The 18,524-nt window shown below is 35.5% G+C and overlaps 1 protein-coding gene across 1 annotated transcript in view; it reads left to right on the top strand.

Annotated features, from left to right (window-relative positions):
- Positions 1–18,524, top strand: part of LOC311211762 (serine/threonine-protein kinase TNNI3K) — a gene marked incomplete at both ends in the record, with an annotated part of 60,050 nt that continues 41,526 nt past the window's right edge. The window contains 12 exons of the mRNA XM_084290687.1: positions 1–40; positions 646–754; positions 3,183–3,268; positions 4,803–4,900; positions 6,203–6,313; positions 11,926–12,024; positions 13,098–13,236; positions 13,515–13,659; positions 13,751–13,855; positions 14,477–14,571; positions 15,221–15,370; positions 17,838–17,924. Coding sequence (XP_084146813.1) covers positions 1–40; positions 646–754; positions 3,183–3,268; positions 4,803–4,900; positions 6,203–6,313; positions 11,926–12,024; positions 13,098–13,236; positions 13,515–13,659; positions 13,751–13,855; positions 14,477–14,571; positions 15,221–15,370; positions 17,838–17,924 — 1,264 coding nt within the window. The remainder of the gene's footprint in view (positions 41–645; positions 755–3,182; positions 3,269–4,802; positions 4,901–6,202; positions 6,314–11,925; positions 12,025–13,097; positions 13,237–13,514; positions 13,660–13,750; positions 13,856–14,476; positions 14,572–15,220; positions 15,371–17,837; positions 17,925–18,524) is intronic.

The following is an 18,524-nucleotide window of genomic DNA, read 5'->3' as shown; positions in this document are numbered from 1 at the left end:
ATGGGAAATTATAAATCTAGACCAACCCAAACTTGTACTGGTAATTAATGTTGGCTTTTTTAAATACAATATACCATACCTCCATCTACAAGAAACAAATCATATTTGATTAAATAACTCATTGCTAATTTACTCTTGAGTTCACGGATAAGGTGTTATATTGTTAGTTTACACTGAATAATCCAAATCATATATGCAGTCTGTAAAAGTCTTTGTGCTATCATATAAGATCATATTAGCTTAATTTATTGTATTGATTTAACTCATAATTCATTAGAAAAACCTTAAAACTTTGGTCTTTCTATGCTGTGTGTCTGTGCTAAGATTTAGGTAATAAGAATTGAAAAATGCAACCTATGGTTAAAGTTTTCTTTTGTACAAATTAAAAATTATTCTGATAAGGATTCATATGTATTAGTTGTCTATGAAATCGGTCTATATGTATCTATGTGGGTTGTAGCAAGAATGATTTAATGGCTGTCACATTGTAATTAAACTTTCTTACTTCAATAGAAAAATATATGAAATAGTGTACAATTGTGTGTTTAAAATTTAGTGTTTTGGTTAGTGGTACATTCAGATTTCAGTTCCTGGTTTTTGTATGTTTTGAAGGTTTCACGAGTCGGTCTTTTTTGTTGTTGCTAGATGAATGGAAGAAGAAAGTTAGTGAATCATATGCTATAATCATAGAACGATTAGAAGATGACCTGCAAATCAAAGAAAAGGAGCTGGCAGAACTGAAGCATGTTTTTAGGTAAAATATTCAGGAAACCTGCTTATGAATGCCTTTCAGATGAGTATTTGCTATTAAACAATATTTTGAGGTTCATGTGTTTTCTTATGGAAGGAGCCTGTTCTTTAGTGTATTTCTTGGAATATGTCCTTACAGTTGTGGGTAAAAGTCTCAGGACAGTACCAGAACTAGTGGCTGTTAATTACTAAATCAACATTTTGTAGCAAACATCTATATGGTTTTGTAAACAAATTAGGTTTAATGGTATGTCTAATTTTATTATGTACTTTAAGTTTTGTTGTGTGTTTCTTTAGTCAGGAACAGGAATTAAGTAAAAAATCTTAAACACTTAAGCAAATTGTCTTCCAGAAGTGAATTTCAAATTTATAACTGCAGTCACTTTCTCAGGACATCACATGCTAATAACCGTGTTTACCCAACAAAGTAACATACCTACATGTTCATCACCTGAAAAGCTCAAATAGAGAAAACACCCATCCCATTGACTATGAATAAGTTAATTTAAGAAAACTATCTGGTAAATAATTTCAGGTATCAAAGCAACTTGAAAAAATAGAGGATTCTAATCAGAATACATCACAAACTCAAAATAAATAAATAAATAAATAGATAAGGTGATGCAAATTATGCATCTTGGTCAATTTCAGCTAGAATAACTGTCACTGTTTGAGCTTGTTAATTGAAGGAAGTCATTGGGCTTGATTTTGTTATATGCTGACGATTTTGGCTGTGATCCGGTAAGATACTTCAGCACTTCCCTAATTTTAAGCCTGTTTAGTAGTAATTATCTTCACAAACTGTAGCCAGAGTACTCATTATTTTAGAAAAGCAAAACAGTTGCGATACACTCAAAATTGAGATACACCATATAGAGATATAGCATATAGGTGAAAGTGCTTAATTCCTGTATTAGATAAAAGAAACAAGAAACAGCAATTTCAAGGCTAGTAGATCCGTTGCAGCAGAGTTTCTCAGTCCATCTTGCCAACTGAAGCAAGTCTCTTTAAGATATCAGCCAAACTCTTCTTCTTAGATAAAGAGCACTGCTCAGAGAAATGGTGGACACTGGTTATGTTGTACTGACAAGGCTTTATTATTATTATTATTAGCCAGGAACCAGACAGATTTCTAAAATATCTGTAATCCAAAACTGGCCTATTAAAAACAAAAAGAAAAAAATAAAGTTTTCTACAGTAGCAGTGGTTATTTTCTGAAAACTTCTTTTCTCTGAAGTATCAGAAAAAATAAGTGATTCCCCCCTCCCTCCTCCCCAGTAAGTTTTATTTATTAAAAGAAGTTAGGACTAAGAAACAGGATAGCTGTTAGAAGATAAGTAGAAGATGCTAATTTGCCTGATTGAAATCAAATAAGTAGCTATTAAAATCCCTGCCATGAAAGATTTGGAAGGTAAATAAAACAAATTTTTCAAAGCCCAGCAGAGGAAAGAAATGTCATTAGCCCCACTTTACATTGAGGGAATATATACACGTCAATGGGTAAATTGTTTGGGGGGGAGGGGAGAGGGGAGCGCAGGGAAGCACAGCTGCAATAGTGAAAAGTAAATTTATAAAAGTCAGTCTACAAGTAGCATGGCACCTGTCATTTCTTGTATAAAAGTTGCCCCTGTCCTATTCCTATATCTCAGAGTTAGTAAAGCAATGATTTACTAAGAAGACCACCCTAAAAATAAAAAGTGAGAATTTCATTTCTCTAAAACATGCAATTGTGTCCTCCGAAAGGAATTAGGAGGAGACCTAGAATTCCTAAACTTCCACTGAGGTCTGCAGATTCCCAGACAAACCTACTACTTGGTTCTCCTAATTGCTGATGCTTGAGCATGTCTGAAAATACCAAATGTTCCCAAAACAAATACCCCTTCTCTTGCCCCAGTATTTCTGATTCAGAGGAAGGACTGGATTTGGATGAAACCAGACCTTAAATGCTGGTAATTCATGTACAGTAGTAATCTGGGGATTCTGACAGCTCCATTCAATGCTATCAGAAATGAAAAGCCTATGTATGATTCTTAATAATGTTACAGCTACATGTGTAAGATTTAAAGGAGTGTATGTGCTTCTGTAGTTCTTTCATATAAATATTTAAATATAAATATTTAATGATTTTATTGTGTTTCTGAGATATCTTTTGGAGAACATAGACTTACTTCCTGAAAAGCTTTTTATTTTTTATTTTTTATTGTTCAGAAAACAATCAAAGTTAGCCACTAACTTAATTTACTGAAAGATATTTCTGGACTACTGACTTGATATCAGTAAAGTATTTTTATATTTACAGAGTGCAAACTGGGTCTAAATTCAGCACTGTGTCTCCACAAAATTCCACTGAGATTTCCCTTTAAATGTTTTCCAAACAAAAGAAACTATGCTAAAAGATGAAAACAGTAATCTGTAAAAATCTTTTTCTTCAGCTCTGATGAAGCATTCTGCAAAGTCAATTTAAATTACCGCACAGAAAATGGCCTTTCTCTTCTTCATTTATGTTGCATATGTGGGGGTATGTATCTGAAATATGTTTATTAAGCATCTTATTTACCTGGTTATTATTTGTTCTATCTAATAACTGTCAGGAAGATTTTATCTTCAGTCAGTTTCCTTCTTTGTGTTGTCATTGCTGACACTTGGATAAGCATCCACAAGTATTGGAACACTATTTGCCAAGCTGGTTGAATCAAGTTACACCAAACCTTGTTGTAACTGATTCTTCAGTCCAAGAGAAGTTGTGATTGATAGTGTGGCATATTTTATTACAAATGTTCAATTATTTCAAAATTACTTACTATATTCATTAGTTAATCCATCCATATTCATCAGGTAGTATTTTCTACAATTATGTATTCTGTACATGACATAGATTTCAGGATAGAGAGCTAGTTTTAATTTTTTTTTTTGCAATACATAACACATTTATTTATTTTTTACATGTGTTTTTATACAACATATAGCCATTTTTCTAGTAAAATGTATATATATGTATTTTATATCAAAGTGATAAAAAGAATAACTCAAACGCTCTGTTGAAAAATATCAGCTGATAGGATTTTTGCAGATAACAAATCAGGGTATGCAAGAAAAGAATGCATGATGTCTTCTGGCATGTTCACAAATGCACGTTAAGTGTGTAATTTAATTAAGTGTGTAAATCTAACCCACATTTTTCCTTTGTTATCCACCTAGTGAGCCATTAGTTCATGAACAATTTTGCACTTTTTACATTTGCTGGGACAAGCAAAGAGAATTTTACCCTAAAATTTCAGCTCCACAAAATATGTACTAATAATATGCATAAATTATTTGCTCAATCTTAGTTAGATGTTATCATCAAGGAGGACTGGATCCTGCACTGTTGAACACCAGGTGGATCTTTACTCTTAATTTTAGAGAGTACAAGATCATATCTAAAGATGACATCAGTACTTGGTAACATTAGAGTAACTGGTGGGAATGATGAGAGGAAGTTTAAGAAAACATACACTATTAATTAATTAGCTAGAGTATGTGAGCATTTAGTTATTACAGCTGACATTGTCCTTAAATATAGTCATGATTATTCAGAAGGAAAAACATTTTTTGAGATCATCACTGCATCAGAAAAGTAGGAATAAAGCTACTTTCTCAAGCTGGTATTCATTATCATCCATCAGAAGTATCATTGTTATAATAATACTGTGTACAGAGGGAGACCAAAGCTTCACTTCTGAAAGGATGTAGAGTTATGCGTCCGAGAAAACAGAGCTTCTGGAAGCATCTGTTAATTAATGGAATTCTTTGTAGCATAGTCTGGATGTTAAAAGAGAATTCTGTTTCTTTAGAAGCTCAACTTTCCTTAACCAATTCTTATTGAAGTATGAACAGTAAGCCACTTCACGGCCAGGTCCCAGTGTGTAAGGAGATGGTGCTTAATTCAATTTTAAGGGTGCAAAATTTTTATTACCTATTTCTCTTTGCTTTCAAACTCACACTGATGTTTCTTACTTCCACCTGCATGTTTTTTCTGTAAATAATTTTGATTTCCGATTTTTATTCTAAAGGTAACAAATCACATATTAGAACTCTTATGCTAAAAGGACTGCGTCCATCCAGACTAACAAGAAATGGATTTACCGCTCTGCACTTGGCAGCTTACAAGGTAAACTATTTTGAATAGAAGGTAAACTACTTCAAATAGAATTGATGAAAAGCAATCAGAATTGAGCAGTTTGAGATGTCTGAACTCTCAAGTTGAACTCTTTAATTGCTACTTCTAGTGAAAATATCAATTTCACATTTCCAATGAACAGGAATATAACCTATACAGAGCACATGTACAGGAAATCAGCATTTATTTTTGCACTGTCATCCATGGGGATATGATGTTGCTTTAGAAATATTGATTAAATTATGCAATGCATCTCAGGATAGCGGATTACTATTTTTAACACTATAGCTATTAATAGAAATAATCCCAAAGGACTCTATTTTACAATTTCTCTGGTTTTTGCTTCTTTTTTGTTGTTCTTCCTCAAGTTTCATGTGCCAATGTAATACTAATTTTCTTCACCATTATATTCATCTGTTAAGACTCAACAATACCAGTAGCAAGGAACAGAGCAAAAACTGCCTTTTTCAAAAGGGTTGTTATGATTCTTATTATGCAGATGGAGCATCTTGGAAAATTAATCCATCTACAGACTAGCTCCAGATCTACAAAAGCATTTAGCTTTTTAGAGCAAACTAAGATCAAATTTAGGAGTTTATATTCTAGACTACGTTGTTCAATCCTTATACTTATAACTTATAACATGCAACCTGTGTCTAAAACTATTTGATAGGAAAAGGGATATGAACTTTTTGCTGTCCATTATTATCAAAAATAAATTCCTAATAATTCCTGGAAATAGGAAAACCACTTCAGTATGAACAAATATTATACTTCCAAAGGCATATTTTAACTGCTGTTTCTCTGGCATTGATTCATTCTTGGCCTGAACTCATTTAGTGATTATTTCTGGGAGAAAGAGAGCAATAAGTTTGGAGCTTTTAGCCTCTCTTTTGTCCTTACATTGTGTACACTTCTCCTTTGCAAACAGTGAATATAAATTGGAGAAGTCTCTTCTCTGGGCTGGATGATGATGGAAGATAGATCCCTAAGAAGTAAAAATTATGATAGCTCTGTTTGGTTCAGTTAGAACAAGTAATAGTGAGAAAAATGGTGTGGCTTCTCCTATTAATTCTACCACCAGACCAATCATTTTAATTCTCTGTGCTTAATTTCACTGTTTTTAAAGGAGAAATTATTAACTAAATGTGTTAATGTTTTCTCAAGCATGACTTTATCACTATTATTTGATAGTTCCCATTGCTGTTGTTATACCTGGAAGAATGTGTTTGATATTGTGAATATGTTTGATACTTGAGTCCAGAAATGATGTTTTACATGCATACCTTTTAGGACAATGCAGAACTAGTAACAGCACTGCTGCATGGTGGAGCTGATATTCAGCAAGTTGGATATGGAGCCTTGACAGCCCTTCATATTGCCACAATAGCTGGTCATCATGAGGTATGTTTCTACTCCTGTGTACAGGAAATGATATGAGTGAGTGCCAATATTAGGAAGTCATTTTGTTTGAGATTGATACTATTCAAAACAAAACTCAGAATTGGTTTAGCTAATTTATTTATTTATTTATTTTTGTACATTTGGGGGAAAAACATATCTGTATATTGATTTTTACATTGAACATATATGCCCAAAGGGCCTAGATCTGTTTGTACATCTCTTACTTTAATAAAAATATCTTTAAAATCTTGGCAATAAACAACATTGCTTTAAATATCAGAAGCATTAACCAATAGATACATGATGAAACATTGTCATTCATACGTGTCAGAATTCCTGAACCTGGATATGGGCTGAGGCTTAGAAATGCTGTCCCTCTGAGTGTGAAAGAAGCACAATAAAAGAGGTTTATTTCCTCTGCTAGGTCTCACAGGCTCTGCTCCACATCTCTGACATTTTTACTTCGAAAGGGGAGAGGCATTCTCAGTTTAGAGCTGTTTTGGCTTAGTACAGAGAAAACTATTGTCAGGGTAAGTCATTTGTAGCATGAATCTCAGACACCCATACTGGTAAGTCGCCTGTCAGCTGGAGACTCCCATCTCCATTGTTGTCCCAAGAAGCCTTTCTCTTGGGGAGTACAGGAATGAAGAGAGGGATGAGATTCCCTGAATACCTATAATCAGGCCCTTTCCTTTCTAGACATGTTGTTAGTCATGAAACTGTTTTCTTTTCATTTAGCACCTCAGTTCAGTCATTTTTTACGTCTCACTTCTGTCACCCTGGCAACAGCTCACTCAGTGTAATTTATTATTTTTTTAACCTTGTGAAGTACCGAGTGTGCAAAATTACTTTGGTAATGAAGGGTTTATTACTCTAAACATATGCATGAATGTGGGTATTTTAATTTTTATCTTCTTTGGGTCCTTTAAGCAAACAAAGATTTTGTCATCTGTTTGGTAAATTTTGACTTTTGTGGAGTGCTAGACTAATTCAACAAGAGAGAAACATCAGATTTCTTTGAAGAGAGATAAGCAAGAAATGCAAGAAAAAAGTAATTAACTATGAAGAAGGAAATATAGATGATAATAATAACCAGCTTTAAGCTGTGAATTTAGTATTATGTCGTAGACTTATAATTGCACTTCCAATATAAGAGTTCGGCTGGATGACTGGAACAAAAAGTGGCTGTAGTTTTGAACGGAAAAGAACTTACACGTATGTGCATGGCAAGAAAGAATGTATGTTTTATGAACACACAAGTTACCACAGTTACTGAGATTACTGATATAAAGAAAGCCATCTCTTCTGCTACATTATCAGTCAGATTATACAGATGTACACACTGTTTATTACACATATGTAGCTATAAATAGTTAAATAATTTTATATAGAATGAAATGGAGATAAGACATTTCTTTTCAAACAAACAGTTTTGTTGGAGAAATGATAACTCTAGAAATTTTCTATACCGTCTGAAGAAATCTGCCAACATGTAAGTACCTGGTGTAAGAATGTACGAGGGTAGCCACTGAAGTTCAGCTGAGGAACCGTAATACTTCTTAATCTAGACCATTTAGATTTTCTTTCTTTGACTTACTGTCTCTGATTAGTCTGAAGAAACCTTGCGTTCTGTAGAGAGCCTGTGTATATGATGAAAATTAAATGGAAAGAAGGTTAAGACAATTTACAGATGGACACCAAAGAATTCAATTAAAAAGCTGTCAGTCTTCAGTGTTTCAGTCAACAACTCTAACAGTGATCAGGGGACAAATCAATCTATAGCATCTGTTTGTCTGCAAGTGAGGAAGCATGTTAACAGGGCTGGCTAATAATTCATATTTTGAAGGTTAGAGTTTTAGGATGGAAGAACTAGGCTCCTCTGTATGCCTGTACACAACTGAAGCTGAGAATGGGAAAGGATGTGTGTTTACCTTGCAGCATTACATCCCTAACCTCACATGTGATGTCATTCCCTTCAAGTAGACATAAAGGTGGTTTTTTGTAATAATTTAATGGAACTCTTCCTAGTGTATCCTATTACTAAAATAGTTTAAAAAACACCATATCTGTTTGTTTTGTGCAAGACATGATGGAGATGCTAACCAGAAACTTAACCCTTTAATGATCTTTTTAGTTTTTAATGGAGTGTTTATTTAGTATTTCCAATATGGACTTGTAACTAGGTAATGTTTTTTTTAAGGAATTATATTTCACCTGGAGGATATATCTTATCATTAATGAAATTGTACTTTCTAATGGAGTTTCAAGACTTCAAATTATTCTATAGAATGTGTTACTAGTAAAAAGTTTGTTTAAAATAGTCTTTTTATCTCATAATATTTTCTGAATAGGAAGGGTTTCCTCCCCATACCCTGTACTTGTTAACTTAGTTTATTAATCAGCACAAGTTTAGTGCCTCGTTGTGTCCTAAAAGAGCTATTCATAACAAGTACCTTTTGTAGCTGAGTTTGTTGTTGTTGTTATTTGTTTGTTTTTAATTGCTGCCTCCCATCATATTTGTAAAGCAGAGTCTTGTACTGAGATCTGCTAGTGTGATACCATGTGTCTAGTTTTGGCTAAACTCACTGTATGGGATTTTGATGCAAGCTGAGGGTCATGTTTTTTAAATAGTCCTATGAACAGCTCTTTTTTCAAAGACTTAGTTGCATAGACTTGCATTTATCACTGCCTGAAGTAATGTCCTTGCCCTTCCAGCACCGATGAGTACGTGATCACTGGTTTGTAGTGTTCTGATGCCAAGGTTGCAGGTGTGGGAGTTCTGCATGATATTTGCAGAAGGCTGTGTAAGCATGCCACTACATAAATGAAAGGTCAACTATGCCACTTAATAGGTATTTTGCTCTGGACTTCAGTGATGCCATTATATTTGTTTATTCTCCAGTCTCCTTTTTTGTCCCTGGAAAGTGAGAACAATTTAACAATTATGTAATAAAACTATTGGTTACAGCAGTCATCACTAGAAGCAAAACAAAAGATCATATGGGTCATGTTGGTCCATTCTTCCAGCCTGTTTGGGTCCCTCTGGATGGCAAGACTGCCATTAAGTACACCAAATTCTTCCCCCGTAATCTGATGTCCTTTGCAAACATGAGGAGATTGCAGTCCATTACTGCCGGCATGACCACTATTAACAGTGTTAAACAGGACAGGTCCCATTGTAGACACCTGTGGTACTCCACTTTGATACTAGCTTTGAGGTAGAGTTCAACTGTTTAATTGATGCCCCCCAAGTCCCATTATTCAACCATTTTTTTTACCTGCTAGTTTTGCATCCAATTATACCATAACATCTCAATTTTGATACAAGAATATTTGGGAGGTACTGTTGAAAGCCATGATGAAGTCAAAACAAATGCTAAAAGTCATTTAGCCATTTAGCCACTGCTCTCCCCTCACCCACAAACCTACTTGTTTTATCACAGAGCACAGCCAGGCTGGTCAGGCAAGACTTAAACTTGGTAGATCTGCACTGATAGCTCTGTACCGACTGCACCCAGTCACACTGAGGCATTGAGAGGTTAAAGGGTTAAAGATCTTTCTTCTATCTTTTCTTTCTTTTTTTTTTTTTTTTTTTTCTTTTAATCTGTACTTTGATATTGGCTACAGATCTAAATTGACAATTTAGTTTTTAGTTCTGTAGACACAGAGTCTGGCTATGGCTGCTTAGGATACTTCTCATCTCCAGGATTGCCTTCATTTGGGAGTCCTTTTCCTCTTGCTGTTTTCTGCCTGCTTACTTGCATGTGCTCAGATCTCATATGTTCCTGGAGCAAAACCACAGCAGCCAAATGTAAGCATCAGCTTCTGGGACTTGTTTGTAATCTAATTCATGAATGATGCTCACTGTTTATCCCATTCCCATCGGAAGTATGTCTATCCCTGCCTAGTATGCTGTACCACCACATACGCTCCCAGGATATTTTTAGATGTCAGCTGTAATGCTATCCCTTGAATACACCAAATGTCCAGTATTCCCTGTTAGTACCTGAGGCCTGCTACAGGAAGAATAATTCCACAGGACAAAGAAGACCTAGTAGCTCAAAGTGTTTCGGGCTTAGTCCTTGAAACACTTAGGTCTCTTCTGTAATCCACTGGGCCTTTTTCTATCCTGTTGAGGTCCCTGGGTTTTGAAGAAACAGAATTGGACTTTGGTGCTATTTCAAGGGGAGGCTTACAGCTGACATCATAACAAAATAGTTAAAATCAATTAGCAACAGGCAAACCTGAGTATGTCAGGGAATGGACCTCACACAGAAAAAGTATTGTCAGTCATACGGAAAAAAAAAATAAATTTAAATTGTGTAAAGGAATAATCCCTGGACACTAATATTGCGTAGTAACAGGTTTTAGTTCTCTGAGTACTTGAGAATGACATGGATTTAAAGGACCGGCCACATCGTTGCGTGTGTGAAATGGTTTGGTGGTCTCAGCTTAGATACAAGTTGACAGAAATGTGCATCACCATAGCTGGCATTAAATGACATAATCAATAGAAGTCTCAATGGGGACATACAGGTATGATTATAAGCATATAAGCTGGCTATTGCCCCTTCTTTGTAATGAAGAAAAAGGAAGGAAGGAAGGAAGGAAGGAAGGAAGGAAGGAAGGAAGGAAGGAAGGAAGGAAGGAAGGAAGGAAGGAAGGAAGGAAGGAAGGAAGGAAGGAAGGAAGGAAGGAAGGAAGGAAGGAAGGAAGGAAAGAAAGAAAGAAAGAAAGAAAGAAAGAAAGAAAGAAAGAAAGAAAGAAAGAAAGAAAGAAAGAAAGAAAGAAAGAAAGAAAGAAAGAAAGAAAGAAAGAAAGAAAGAAAGAAAGGAAGAAAGAAAGAAAGAAAGAAAGAAAGAAAGAAAGAAAGAAAGAAAGAAAGAAAGAAAGAAAGAAAGAAAGAAAGAAAGAAAGAAAGAAAGAAAGAAAGAAAGAAAGAAAGAAAGAAAGAGAAAGAAAGAAAGAAAAAGATTAGCAGCTTTTTAAGCTTCAATAAATAATTCAAGGCAGTTTCATTTCAGACTTCTATTTTGACAGTTATTCAGAAACCCAGTGTTTGATGATTAATAGCTGTTTATGACAACATTGGTCTCCTGAAAGTTGAAAAAGTGATAATTTGAAAGAAAATGCTTAAGGTTATATGTTGAAGCCAAAGGGCTATTATCTTCTAAAATACAAAGAAATCTTTACACAATGAGGGAATTATGCTTGAGGATTTACCTGCATGCATTTACATTTAAAAGGATCTTTCATTCTGTTTTATTTACTTCTGGAAACTCTGATATGTTTACTGCTCTTTGTTCATAATGGTTAAAAGAAAATTAAAGGACAGACTCGTTTCTGTGCCTTTGGCTTTGCAAATCAAGTTTTTTACTGGCAAACATCTTCAGGCTAATCTATAAAGCATCGATGACATTCAGTGTTCAGATAAAGTACTGTAAATTAATCACTTTTACACTTTATACATAGTTCTTCACTTTTATATCTTGCTTGTTTAGGGCTTTTTGCTTCTTTTCAATTGGTGATGTAAGGATTAGAAATCTTGTTTTACTAGCTGACCTCATATATATAGTGCTTCTAACTGGAATTTTCTATCTGTTTCCTTCTAGGCTGTTGATATTCTTTTGCAGCATGGAGCTTATGTGAATGTTCAGGATGCAGTATTTTTCACCCCATTGCATATTGCTGCATATTATGGGCATGAACAGGTAACTAAGTGGAGCAATTTCTGAAAGTTGAGTGTTGGAATACTCCAGAAAACTTCAGGTTTATTGTTAGATATTTTTACTTTACCTTTAAGAGGGACCTACCATGAAAAGAGCTCATGTACTGAAGTCAATTCCTGGTTTGGTATCTTCCCTCTGGGTCTCTTGAAACAAATGATTATCTAGACAGCTCCATTAACCTATAACAGGCTTGGACCCATAGACACATTTAATTTGACTCTTATTCATCCCACATTTCAGAGATTTCATAAGGAATGTAATGTGAGTACACTATCTTAAGTCTCTCTAAGGAGGTGAATATCATTACCTACTAATAATTGAATGGCAATTCTATTGGTTTTCCTTAAAATTCACGAATTTAATTATGGACACTTTAAAGTTCATGGAAAAAAATATAAAGAGATGGATTTTTCATGAAGTATGGTGCGTATAACAAGTTCAAATGTGCTTGTTTCATTCACGCAGACCATGAACTTATTGAAACACTGTCTCAAAAACTGACCAAAGCTGACATCCAATCTTCTAATTCTCTTCTTTTACTGAAGTGTTGTTCATACATGGTTAATGTAGCAATCCATTCATTTGCCCTGAATAGTTCTCTTATGTCAAAAGTAATAATGGGTCTATTTTGGCTTATATAAGTCATTCCCCATACCTTTCTTTGGCTAAAAGCATGTACTCTGGGCCATTTTCAAGCTACAAAAGATGAGCTCTAGGTAGAATGTATTTTTCATTTCAGTGACGTTACTCGGAGTGCATTGCAGAGTTATAGGAAAAGCTTTTGAAAGAACAGAGACTAGATTCACATGATTAAAAACGTTCCACTTCTGTGGTTGAATGTCAGCAAGGCGTGAACCATGGATATGTTCCTGAGATCCTTCTTTTCATATACATGCACCTCATCATCCAGTAACATTAAGAAGCTCCTTGTATGTTGGTCTGAAAGATTAGTTTCTTTATTTGCCATAAACCACTTTGAAAAAATAATCACATCTGATTTTGTGAAAAGATTTATTTTCATATGATATTTTAATTAATCTTGATGAACTAATTAGGTAACTCATCTCTTGCTAAAATTTGGAGCTGATGTGAATGCAAGTGGAGAAGTTGGAGACAGACCTCTCCATTTAGCTTCTGCCAAAGGCTTTCTCAATATTACAAAGCTCTTGATGGAAGAGGGAAGCAAAGCTGATGGTAAGAAAAGATATTTTTAAAAATCATCTTTAACATGGTATTCTATAGATAATCAAGTCTTGAGTCTTGAATTTGAATTTAATTTCCTAACACTTATTTAGGAAAAATATAAAACAAAACAAAAACAAAACAAAACAAAAAAATATATAAAACAATATTTTAGTAGAAGAGATTTTCATAATGTATATGCAATAGACATAAAGTATTATTGAATATTCTGAACAAGTTATGTTAAGTATAAAATATTTTGTTTGGTTTCTTTCTGGCTCAAATGACAGTGAATGCTCAGGACAACGAAGATCATGTTCCTCTGCACTTCTGCTGTCGATTTGGACACCATGAAATTGTAAAATTCTTACTCCAGAGCAGTTTTGAAGTTCAACCACATGTGGTTAATATCTATGGAGACACACCTTTACATCTGTGAGTCATGTGGAGAAGCTCTGTTTTACATAGCTTGGACCTAATTAAAAAGTTGGCATTGTTAACAACTCTTTACTGACTTCATCTTCAGTGCTTGTTACAATGGAAAGTTTGAAGTTGTAAAGGAAATAATTCAGCTCTCAGGAACAGAAAGTCTCACTAAAGAAAATATATTCAGTGAAACGGCTTTCCACAGGTGAGATATTTAAAATACCATTGTCAATAGAATAGCATTTCTAGATGCATGCAATGCAACACCTGAAATAACAAGCATCTCACCAGCCAGGTGAAGAACAAAGTGAGCTCAACATGGATATTACGTTTATGTCTTGACATACAGGAGAGGACATGGATTAAGAGGTACAACCAGACTGTGATCAAGGAGCAAGGCAGGGAAGGAAATGTAGGAAGAGCATCAGGTCCACCAACATCTATATGAATAATAGTTCCTCTTTCTGTCCAGTTTGGAAGCTGACTGTAGTTCTTCCCAGAAACCTTCTGGGTTCTAGATATTCTAAACCTGAAATGAGGTGGTAGAACACAGTTTGGTTACAATGCTGTGAGACTGCAAAGTGTTATATAAGAGGACTTTGAAAAACTGATTTTATTAATTTATACAATAATAATTAGAATGCTCATGAAACAACAGACATGAACATATTTGCTTTGGTGGATTAATCATGCATTTGCATTTCTAAGGATCTTTTATTCTGTTACGCCATTTTTATCTCTTTGTAATTCTTTTTAAATCTTTAGCTACACAAAGTATTTGTCCTCTCATGGACTGTAGCATTCACTTTTTCTTTCATTTTTGCAGTGCTTGTACCTATGGAAAGAACATAGAACTTGTGAAATTTCTTCTTGACCAGAATGTTGTAAGCATAAATCACCAGGGAAGAGATGGACATACAGGTAACATCCTCATCTTTATTGTGTATTAGTGCATATACCAGGACCAAAAAAAATTGCCATACACACTCAGGATTTCCAAGGTAACTAACATGGTAATTCAATGATCAGCATCCAATTACCTCTCAGAGAGATCTGAATATTTTTAAAATATATTTTCAAACAGGCTTAAAAATGGTAAGAGTTCAGTGAGGATATGCCAGCTTGTATATGACTAGTAAAATGTGATGTAAAGTGATTCTCCCATAGTTAGACTTCTAAGCAGGTCTAAGAATTGGGCCAAAGTATTATTCTGCTAGGGATGGTGAATATAGGATGTAGTGTCTGAAGGGCTGCATGCCTCCATGTCTCTACTACAGGCAAAGAAAAAAAAAAAAAAAAAAAAAAAAAAAGGCTTCTTTGCTTCTACTTGTTTTTCCTCACATGCAAAGTTGTTAAATGTGATTTGTAGGTGGTAGAGTAAATGTTGACATTCTGTATAGCAGGCAATAGATTGGTTCTTGCAGCATTATTTTTCCATCTACTGCCTCAGGTTTTTGTTTCATAATATATTCCTTTATCAGGTAAATTAGTTTGTTCTTTATATGTGTTGCTGCAAGTCCTACTATAGTGTTTTGACAGTTATGCTTACCATGCTTCTCTGATGTTCTAGGATTACACTGTGCTTGCTATCATGGTCATATTCGTCTAGTACAGTTTTTACTGGATAATGGAGCTGATATGAATCTGGTAGCTTGTGATCCCAGCAGGTCCAGTGGAGAAAAGGATGAGCAGACGTGTTTGATGTGGGCTTATGAGAAAGGTATTTCAGTTTTCTGGTTTTCATTACAAAATTCATAGGAACAGTATAGACAGGAGATAAGAGCACAAAATAACCCTTCAGCCCTGTAGACTGAGCTCTCACCACCTGCTTTCTAATTCACGGCGTGAAGGGTTATAAAAACAAGCCCTTATTTTTATCTTCTCAGATATTCTGTTGAACATAAGTTTACTTCAACACAAAGTCAAGGACAGAAGTATTTATGTGCTGCTAAAACAGGAAACAGCCTGTTCAGAAAGGCTTCTGGGACATACATGAAGAGATTTAATTTTATTAATGAAGGAGGCATTAAAAGGAACAATACATCAGAGTTAGCAATCTTCAGTTCTTGCAAATATGGCTCAAAGCAGAGTATTCTCCATGGTTCCTGTTATACTGTTGATATGTCAGCTGCATGGTGTGTTGGGTATATGTGGCAAGGGATGGGTAGCAGGATGATCTGCAGGAGTGGCTTCTGTGAGAAGATACAAGGAGCTGCCCAGTGTCAGAAAAGAGCCATGTCTAGCCAGCTCCAAAAGGGACCCACTGCTGACAAGAGGTGATCCAGTGAGCAATGCTGGTTGTGCCTCTGGGAGAGCAAAATAAAGAAAAGGTAAAATCTGCTGCACAACTGTAGTTAGAGAGGAGCAAGAAAAACACGAGATAAACAATCCCACAGACACCAAGGCCAGTGAAGAAGGACGGGAAGAGCTGCTCCAGGTGCCAGAGCAGAGGATCCTTTGCAGCCCATGGTGTCCCACAGCGGAGCAGATATCCACGCTGCAGCCCGTGGAGGAGCCCCCCCGGTGGAGCAGGTGGATGTGGCCTGGAGGAGGCTGCGGCCCATAGAGAGCCCCCTCAGGAGCAGGCCCTGGGCCGGAGCTCAGGTCTGGGGGAGCTGCTGCCCACGGGGAAATGGGGTGGGAGCAGTTTGCTCCTGATGGATGGACCCCGTGTTACAGACCCATGCTGGGCCAGTTTATGAAGGAATCCCATCAGTGCTCAACAGCCATGTATTTATGCGGACTACACTGCAGTTTATTCTTCCTGGCATTGCCATGCTTATGGACTGTGAAAGGATATTTAAGTAGTCTCTTAATTGCTTTGGTGAAGAAGTTTCCATCTTTGGGCTAGCATTTATGTTAATTTAATCAATAACACTTCAAACATTTATCTCAAGCATCCTATGAGTTTGGATGTCTATAAAGGTGTTATCTGTAGAAACCTGTCCTTGAATTAATTTCCTGTGTTTTCGAGGAGTGTTCCTCTTGTTCCTCTTCTGACACTCTTTGGTGTGAGCTCATGTTCCTAGCAGCATTCTGAACCAGCAGAACATCTTTCACATCTTTCCTGGAGAACATAGTTTCTAATAACAGGAGAGGGGAAAAAAAAAAAAAAAAAAAAAAAAAGCTTAACTTACCTTTTCTGCTTTTTCACTGAGCAGGCAGGAAATTGCTCCAATTAAATGGAGCTGCAAGAGCTATTGAAATTAAAGAAAGCATTTGGTACATGATCATTTGGCATCATGACCTTATTCCAAAAGCATGAGGTCTTTTTCTTCTTGCCTGCTCTCGTATTTGTAATCAGCAATCGGGAACATTTCCTACCAGCTTGTGTGTATGAATAAGCAATGCTGAGCCCAACCCTTCACAGTGAGCACAAAACAAGAACTCCAAAATGCTGTTTTTTCTGTATGTTTTCTAGGGAATGGGGAAAAATACAAGTTATATTTGGAGGACTCTGGGACGTTCCCCCATCCTCCAAACCACTGCAGTACTATTTATTATGACAATGATTGTAATGAAGTAAAACAGTAGACTTTAAGGGCCTTTCAGAAACCTGATATTGGCAAAATATTTTGTACGAAAAATACTGTAGAAAAATATATAAACAAAGAAACAAATAAATAAATAAATGAAAAGAGAGCTTTGAAAGGCTTAGAAAGGATTTTTGAACATTACCTAGCAGAATTTTGTACATCAGATATCTGAGAGACTCAGCATATTGTGTGCACACAGACCTCTGGTTCTTTGCAAGAAGAATGACGAGTATAGCAAATGTCTACAGCAATATCGTGTAAACATTTTGTCCAGTTTGGGACACCATAACTGAAATATTTTCAGGCATTGGTTTCCCTTCTAAGGCTTCTTGAAGACTACAATCAACCTCCATCGATCAACCTCCATTTATATATTTCTGTAGCAGGTGTTGTTTTTTTTTTCTATTGCCGTGTATCACATGTTAGTATTAGGTGAGCTCAAAATAACATGCTTGCTTTTAGGTATTTTCCCAGTATTTCTGTAGTTTAAAATTATATTAAATTTTAGATTGGCATTGCTGCATCCTTGCTTACATGTTTTAGAGACACAGTTCTTTTTTTTTTTTCCTTAATCCCCTGATTTTATGTAAATTGATTTTTAAAGTGACTGTTGAGTTTACCTACAAATCCTTATATTCCCTCTTTCTTTAGGTCATGATGCCATTGTGACCCTTCTGAAGCATTATAAACGACCTCAAGATGAATCACCATGTAATGAATATTCGCAGCCTGGGGGAGGTATGGTCTGAGAAATCCCTTTAATTGCTAAACAAACGGCCTGATCCAAAGACCACTGGGAGTCTTTGGGAGTGCTCCACCAATGCGAAGGAGCATTGGATCTATTCTGCATGGCACAAAGAAAACTAGTGTCATAAGAATCCCCATTTTCCACATGTCATATATCCCCTTTTTCTGTCAAAATTCTTCCTTTATCTGAAAATAGAGTTGTCGCTTTCTATTCCTTGCTAGGAAGAAAAGCTGAAAGCTGAGATGATCATTTCCCAGTAATCATTACTCATAGCTTTTAACATCCTTAATGCCTTGTTTAGCTATTCTCTTTTTGTTGTCTACCTCTGATGTTTATTTGATTCCTGGCATTCAGTATATTTCCATGCTCAGTCCCTTTCATATTTTTTAATATCTTTAGATATGTAATTCACCCTTGGGAAGAATTAGTTACCCTTTCTTGCTACAAAATTACTCATTGGCATCTGTATGGCATCTGTATGGCAAGTGGCAAGAAGAATATTAATTCAAGCAGATAGATAAAACATTTTACAGTGTTTTGAGAATGTTTCCTATGGAGAAGGTAAATATGTTATACACTGCAGCTTGTCC

The sequence above is a fragment of the Netta rufina genome (assembly GCF_964035555.1).
Source record: "Netta rufina genome assembly, chromosome: 8".
NCBI lineage: Eukaryota > Metazoa > Chordata > Aves > Anseriformes > Anatidae > Netta > Netta rufina.
The sequence above is the reverse complement of the archived record's forward strand: the minus strand, read 5'-3'. Positions and strand labels throughout refer to the sequence as shown.